General features: G+C 43.6%; 1 protein-coding gene across 1 annotated transcript; it reads right to left on the bottom strand.

The window, feature by feature from the left end:
- Positions 1-1,013: 1,013 nt before the first annotated feature.
- cacng5b (calcium channel, voltage-dependent, gamma subunit 5b) lies at positions 1,014-7,587 on the bottom strand (the record flags this gene model as incomplete). The annotated part of the gene is made up of 5 exons (XM_079746806.1): positions 1,014-1,277; positions 1,623-1,768; positions 3,690-3,830; positions 4,310-4,396; positions 7,392-7,587. The coding sequence occupies 5 exons, from the start codon at positions 7,585-7,587 to the stop codon at positions 1,014-1,016; spliced, it is 834 nt and encodes a 277-aa protein (XP_079602932.1).
- Between the last annotated feature and the right edge of the window lie 225 nt (positions 7,588-7,812).

Genomic DNA, 7,812 nt, shown 5'->3' on the forward strand with positions numbered 1-7,812 from the left:
ACCATATACATATATCTTATATCACCCGTGTGGCTTCATTATTATGAATGCGCCTTTTGACCTACTTATCTGCCTTTGTAGTGGCATCATGAATAATTAATCTGTCGCTTATGAAGAGGTATTGAGTAAAAGGCCTACGTTTTAATATAGATTTGGATTTTATATATATGCCTGCTGTGTGTTCAGATTATAAACCGATTACACGCTGAAGGACAACCGACAAGTGAAACGGGTGAAAGGAAATAAATAAAGATACTCTACCACCCTCTATCGGTAACTTCAGTAAACTACATCTTTGAAAAACCTTTTCCAGAATTAGATTTTTCTTTATTACTAAATTAACTGCTTCTATTTTAATTGGTTATGCCAGTTAGTTGGATACATGTGGCTGTCCATTTATTAGAAATTTAGAATTTAGTTATGTGTAATGCTGGTTACTCGTGAGCAGCCCAGTTTCTTGCTATATCAATAGCAATGATTAAACAGTAAAACCTTATCTTTTGGTTTTAATAAAAACAAACAAGCAACATAGAAGGACAGGATATTTTGGATAAATGTTTAAAATGGCGGTACAGTTGTACAATATGCACATAATAAAATTTACTATAAAATATAGCCATAAATATACCATAGCCTACATACAGTTGCCTATTGCAACCTTGAAGCAAATGTTATTGTGTATTGTATTGTATTGAGTGTTGTTTATCCATCATTTTGGTCTTTGAGACTAAACAGTCAATGCACACTTGACAGAACTGCTGTAAAGACAAAATCTGCGTTTTAAACGGCAAACAAAATCACAACTGAAAACACTAAGCCTGAGGCGGTAAAAAGTCCAAATATTATCTTCTATCCTACCCTACCTTGCGAAAAAAAAAAAAAAAAAAAATGAGCACAACATTATACAGTATTCTTAACATTATACATATCACTTCCCTTGATCTTCACAGTTTTGTATTTCGGCAAACATTTTGCCCCCACCTCCCCCTCCCCCTTCTGCACAAACCGACCAATCAGCACGGCGAGGAGGACACCCGGTCATACTCGGGGCACTTGAGCAGCGCCGGGTAGCTGGCGCCGCCCATCTGCAGCGAGGCCTCGCTGGAGAGGTCCGAGGGGCTGCGGCCGCGCGACCACGCCTCGGGGTGCAGGAACTGACCCGAGTGGTCGGAGCAGGTGCTGAGGCGCGGCCGGTAGAAGCTGGGGTGGCGGGGCTGGTACAGATCCTCCGCCGAGTAGCGCTTCATGAACAGGTAGACCGACATGACGCCCGCACTCTGGGGGGGGGGGGGGGGAGGCACAGGACGGCATGACTGACTGACCACTCTGTGAAAAAACTACAAATATGGATTCCAAACGGGAGCACTCAAGGGTATTGAGTGTTGCTAGTCACTATGGTGATGAGTTTATTGAGAAACATATGTGAGGTGTGTATAGTGAGGACCCTTCTTATTGCAAATTGTCTGATTACATATTCGATTACATCAAATCAGATTGCACAAAATCAGAGGTCACCGGATTATATTAGATTACATTTAATCATATTAGGTTGAATCACATTTGTTTGAATCAGATGACGTTGAATCCGATTATATCGAGTCAGATCAGATAAGACGGCCTACCTCTGTAAGCAGGAAGGAGATGGCGGCGAAGGCGAAGGACCAACCATACTTGTAGTTGAAGAAGGCCTCGCTGCTGCTGGTCCGGCTAAACATCTCGTCATTTATGGTGGAGATGTACAGAACCAGACCCACCACCAGAGCTAGGCCTGGTGGAGAGAGTATCGCAGAGAGGAGAGGACAGAGAGAGCGAGAGAGAGAGAGAGAGTGAGAGAGAGAGAGTGAGAGAGAGAGAGAGAGAGAAGGCGAAATAGAAGAAAATAATGGAGAGATGGAGAGAGATGTGTTGATATACATAAATGGGAGGGAGAGTATAAGGGAAAGATAGTGGAGGAAGAGAGAGAGCAAATGAGAAAAGGAGCATGGGAGACAAAATCCCTTAGTGTTTGGTTCTATTTTCTAAAGGTGAATGACTTGACATTTTGTCTCCTGACAGAAAGCTTTGAGTTAACAAACAGCACAGTCCTCCCTCCCTTTTCTCTCTCCCCTGCCTCCTCCCCTCTCCCTCCTCTGCCGGTGGGCGGAGAGAGAAAGAGACAGACCGACAGACAGACGGACAGACGGACAGACGGACAGACGGACAGATCGACAGATCGACAGACAGACAGACAGACAGACAGACAGACAGACAGACAGACAGACAGACAGACAGACAGACAGAGAGAGAGAGAGAGAGAGAGAGAGAGAGTAGGGGAGGATTGAGGGAGGGAGGGAGGGAGGGAGGGAGGGGTAGCCAACTGTGGCATGAGGCCAGGGAAACTACCTGGCTTGTCAAGGTTGTTCACGAAGAAGAATTGTCACCATAAACACCCAACAGCACAGAGACTAAAAGGAAATCTCGCTAACAAATATAAATAGGAAAAAAAGGAAATTCAAGATTGTGCAAAGTAGCAATAATCAAAGAAGCAATAACAAAGAAGCAAGGACCAAATTAAGTGGAGAAAGAAGAGAAGAAGAGCTTTATATAACACATTCCCCGGCTATGCAGAGACAAGCTACAGATCAGACTTAAAGGCCGTTTCATACATTTCATTATTTCATAGACTGATTACACGGCAATTTAGTCCAAAAGTAGGTTATGTTTCTACTCTGACATCGCAGACCAATTTGCAAATGCGTATTTGTCTGGAACATCTCAGGTCATTTTCAATTTCACAGGGGCCTTACCAAAGGGCGCAGCCGCAGACCAAAATGCCTATAGACGCAATTGACAAGATAATGGGTTGTGATTGGCCGACCAGGTAGTCGCTCTTAAGGGAGGGAGGACTGTGCTGTTCGTTAACGTCAAAGCTTTCTGTCAATCTAAGCCAATCTATGATTGGCTTGGTCTGGGGAAGCTGCCATCATTTTCTTCAGCACAACAGGCGTGATCAAAGGGCCTAGTTCAACTGACTCTGTACGCGATTGGCTGCTTGCCGCCGCTTCCCTGTCGTCATTGTGTTGAACCAGCCAATAGCGCGCCAAGGGGAAAAGCCAGCTTGGTGATTGGCTCCCGCAAAAACTTATGGGAAGCAGAAAGAAATGTATTGCCCTTCTCCAGACCCTTGTGCAGAGCGAACTCAATTCACCGGAAGAATGGGCGGGGCTACCCAGGCTACAGACCAGGGGCAGGTCTGCTGCAAATCTATCTGAACAGGAATCGGGCCAGAAGCATATCAAACATGAGCTCACAGCTACGCCTGGTTTCCAGGTTAAATCGTTACATCTACGCCGAGTACATCGCTCCCCCCCCCCCTTCTCCTTTAAGGAAAAATACAAAATAAAAGAACAATGAAAGCTTGCACATTACAAAGTGAAGACGTATTTTAGCAGAACATCCTTATCTGTAAAAAAAAAAAAGGGGATTAATGAACTTGATAATTCATTTGAATTGATCTATGTAGGTATATTGTTCTTCCCCTCTTCAGTCTTCATCAAATGATACAGACAAGGAATTTAGGCACAATACATATCTATAAATATATTATTTTCATCATAAAGTTGAATGTGGCTTGACTTTATACTCTTTACGTATAGTCCACCCCCACACCTGTTGTCACCAGAAGTCTCCAAACATTAGTGGTGACGTACCGGAGAGGATGAAGAAGATTCCAGAGACGAAGGCCAGGATGGTGCGGTGGGGGCGCACGTGGCCGATGTTGTTGAGGACGAAGCCGATGAACATGAAGAGCAGGCTGACCAGGGGGAAGGGCGTGGCCGAGCGAATCATCTCTGAGGACGAGAAGCGCTTACATCAATGAACCATGGGCCTGCAGCTGGACACATTGTTTTTATCTTCACTGGCACGGAGGGTGAGGTTGGTATTAATAGGAAACAAATACTTAAATCAATATAGCTAAATACATAAATAAATAAGGGGGAGGACTATGTACATTTTAATTAATTATTTGAGACATGTTGGTCCTTCATGACTAACGAATGCGAAACCACGCACACACAAACACTCTCCCAGGGGCCTCAGTGGCACGCACGCGCACAATGTTACCACCTCCTCCTTATCTTTTATACTACAGATGACTCATTCTGTGGGAAGATTTGAAAACCTCCGAAGGATAGAAATGTGGGACACATTAATTGTTTCCTCAAGGATTTAAATGGAAACTGGACGTTTATATGAAGAGGAACAATCAAGCATGCAGTTTGGGTTAACGGCCTCATGGAGGTGCAGCGGGGCCGAGCTGGGTACTCACTGAGAACGTTGACAGTGGACTCGGAGGTTAACTGCACGTTCATGGGCATTATGTACTCAATGGTGAAGCATCGGCCAGCCTCTTCACCTAGTGGGGAACACAACTTCAGTGACTGCCGCCTCTAGACGTTGAAAGAAAGGCTAAAGCCCTATATCATAATCATAACAGGGCAACAACTCTGTAATTGCAAAAACAATGATGGTGACTTCAGGCATGAATAAAATACAATAATTGGATACCTTAAATTTGAAATGTTGGCTAACACCCTGCCATTTAAATTAAAATTCCAATTAACTGAAAGCCATTTGCATCGGCAACAGACTAATAAACATAATAACACAGTTACAACAACACCACCAACACCAGCACCATGAGTCACACATATATACCGCGATGCTCCTGTGTGGTTTCATAATTTCATAATGACGTCAACCCTAACCCTAACCACTAACTCTAGACCAGGAGCGGGACAGTGTAAAGGATTTGGTAGGGTAAGATACTTCAATGCATATCTTTTTAATATTCTTGGCTAGGATACTTTTTGTTAGAATGAATCCTTTGGCACAAGCAACAGCCACACCTGTATACTACACCTGTAAAATAACTTAAACCACAAAATGGATAACGTTCGTATCAAGGCGGAAGAGGAGGTGGATTAGAATATCTCAGCAGAGTCAGCTTCTCTGACTACAGGTGTCAGACTGTTCAACAGGTCGATCAATAAGAGAATGCCCTTTTAGCTATGGATGTCTTTTTCACTTTTGGAATTGTTTGAAGGCTAAAGACCAAAGGGACAGAGAAAGTCAGTGTAGAATAACAAGTTCCTATAGGTAGGATGGTGCTAATCCGTGCAGGAATTTTTTTATTTTTTTTTGAACACAGTGCGACATCTTCAAATAGTATCGTTGCTGCTTTCGAGCTGTTGATTAGCAGCTCAGTTTTCCCTGTGCAAAACTGTAAATAGTTTGTAAATCAAAATAATCCACTTAATTCAGAATAGACTCAAAGCCGAAATTATACATTTACATTATTTTATCCACCGAGTGGCAGTGCTTGAGGCCATACATTTTGAGGCCATACAATATTGATTATGTTGTCATGAGCAATATTGTTCATATTCCTCTACAAATTATGCAAAACATAATCACACAGAGCCCCACAACATTTTACTGTATAATTTTCCAAAATTTCAGTCTGTCTTTGACAAATCTGGATTTGTGGTTGATAAAATAAAAAATCTCTCTCTCTATTATGTCCATTTTTTTATTACATCTTTTTGGTTTAGAGTTTTATAGTTTATTGTATTACTATGAAAACTGTGGAAAATATAACTTATGGTATTGTAAGGTATTGTCACGGTCGATAATGCTTTAACCTGTGCTATGTAACTTCTCTACTGTTTCCTTAACTACCTTTAGTAGTAAAGGAAACAGTACATGCCTTATGTACTCTTAATATATACTCAATAAAAAAAAACTATCTGAACTAAAGTTTCTCAAAAACATTTGCTTGTCTACGCGGCAATAAATCCAGATAATTTCTGTATCGTATTTATCTGGTCCACTTTTGCCTCAATGTGGGAAAATATCAGCAACTGCCATCTGGAACTATATAATTATAACCTTGGCTACAACACAAGCCACTAGATGATGCTAAAGGTTGGAATGTACTAGTGAAGGTTTAATTAATAATGGATGATTTTGCAACTGATCAACATTGATGTAAGCAACGAAAGTGAAACCAAAACAGACGGTTTGTGTCTTTGATGAGTGCCATGCCCTTGTAAAGCCACCTTTAAACATGAAGAGCATTGCATTGCATGGACCCACAATCAACCCAGCCCAGGAGCAAACTGTGCTATATGATGATTGCATCAGACAGACAGACAGACAGACAGACATGACATGACAGACGGACATCTTCAACCGCTTGTCCGGGTGGGGTCATGGGGGCAGCAGATCTAGCAGGGAACCCCAGAGATTATAACCCCACACTGGCCTGGGAACGCCTCGGGAACCCCCCATCAGAGCTGCTCAATGTGGCCCTTTCCCGGGCCACAGTGATCAGCTCTGACGGGGGGATCCCGAGGCGTTCCCAGGCCAGTGTGGAGATATAATCTCTCCACCTAGTCCTATGTTTGCATCAGGACAGCCTATTTATAAAACTGGCAAGGCGGAATGTGAGGATTGGGCTTTGTTATCAATGTAATTTGACCTGTTGTGTTTAAATGGTCTCCTATCAATTGATTGTCAAATGCTATAGGGACATGTGGCAATAAATGATCATTTGAATTGAAATAAAAGTTCACTTTGACAGGGACTGTATGTGATTACGCCCGGCACAGACAGCACACCAGACACCTCACACACACACACACACACACACAAAAGCAGCATTGTTATGGTGATGAGATGATAGAGCTCATCAGCTTGGCCTCAGTGCCTCAATTTGATGGCACGGCGTGCATACTCTATCTAACAGTGCCTCGAGAGCACTCCACAGAAATGACTCCATCAGCGACTGCACTCACGCCGCGGTTGGGCACTGCCGCCCTTTAAACTGCACAGGAGGAGTAGAGTCAAAAACGTCACTCAGATCATTAGCAGGCACTCCTGTTGCTCTCGCTCACACGTGTGTGCCCTTGATCTCGTTCGACCCCTTTGCACTTCGGAAAGTGTCTGATAGCGTTGCGGTGAGGCTAGAGACGCTCTTAACCCTGTGGATTCATCAAGCCAGACCCCAGCACTTCATTTGACATTGATTGCATACGTGAATAAATCCACATGTTCCATCCAGCCTCCATTGTACCGGCGATCCTGCAATACTTCCCGATCCAATCATCAACCACGCAGGATATATATACATTTAACCTATATATATATAATCATCGATCCCTCCCCCATCAGCTACCCATTTATCTTAATTATATCTTAATTATAATATTAATTATATTAATTATAACGCTCTAGTGTTCACTAGTATTTTAAAACATGATCTTATATAGAACAGTATATATGTAATGCATGTGTACCGATCCACCCCCTCATCCATCCATCCACCTCTAGCGTTCTCCACGACTCACCAGCCAGGAAGCAGACGCGCCAGAGGCCCGAGTGCAGGGAGCTCCGGACCTCCGTACTCTGGTTCAGGGGCAGGACCACGCCCTCCTCCAGGTAGAGCCAGTAATCGGTGCTGACGGCCACGCCCAGCAGGGCCAGCCCACTGACGGCAAACACGCTGCTGAGCAACGTCAGGGCCTTCCTGCTGCAAGAGCTCATCGTCCCAAACACTGGGGGGGGGGGGGGCAGCGGTCAGAGGATGGAAGGGGAAGCACTCCGCTGGGAACTGTGTTAGGGGAGATAGAAAGGGAGAAGATGGATTATGGGAGATAGTTGGAAATGTTGGCTCTATGCTAATAACCTGTGGTTATTAAGTTATTTGGTCATTCTACGAAACGGGTGCCATTTAAACTTTGCATTTAATACATTTTCCTCAACAGCAAA

This window comes from Pollachius pollachius (genome assembly GCF_949987615.1).
Source record: "Pollachius pollachius genome assembly, chromosome: 11".
In the NCBI taxonomy this organism is placed as follows: domain Eukaryota; kingdom Metazoa; phylum Chordata; class Actinopteri; order Gadiformes; family Gadidae; genus Pollachius; species Pollachius pollachius.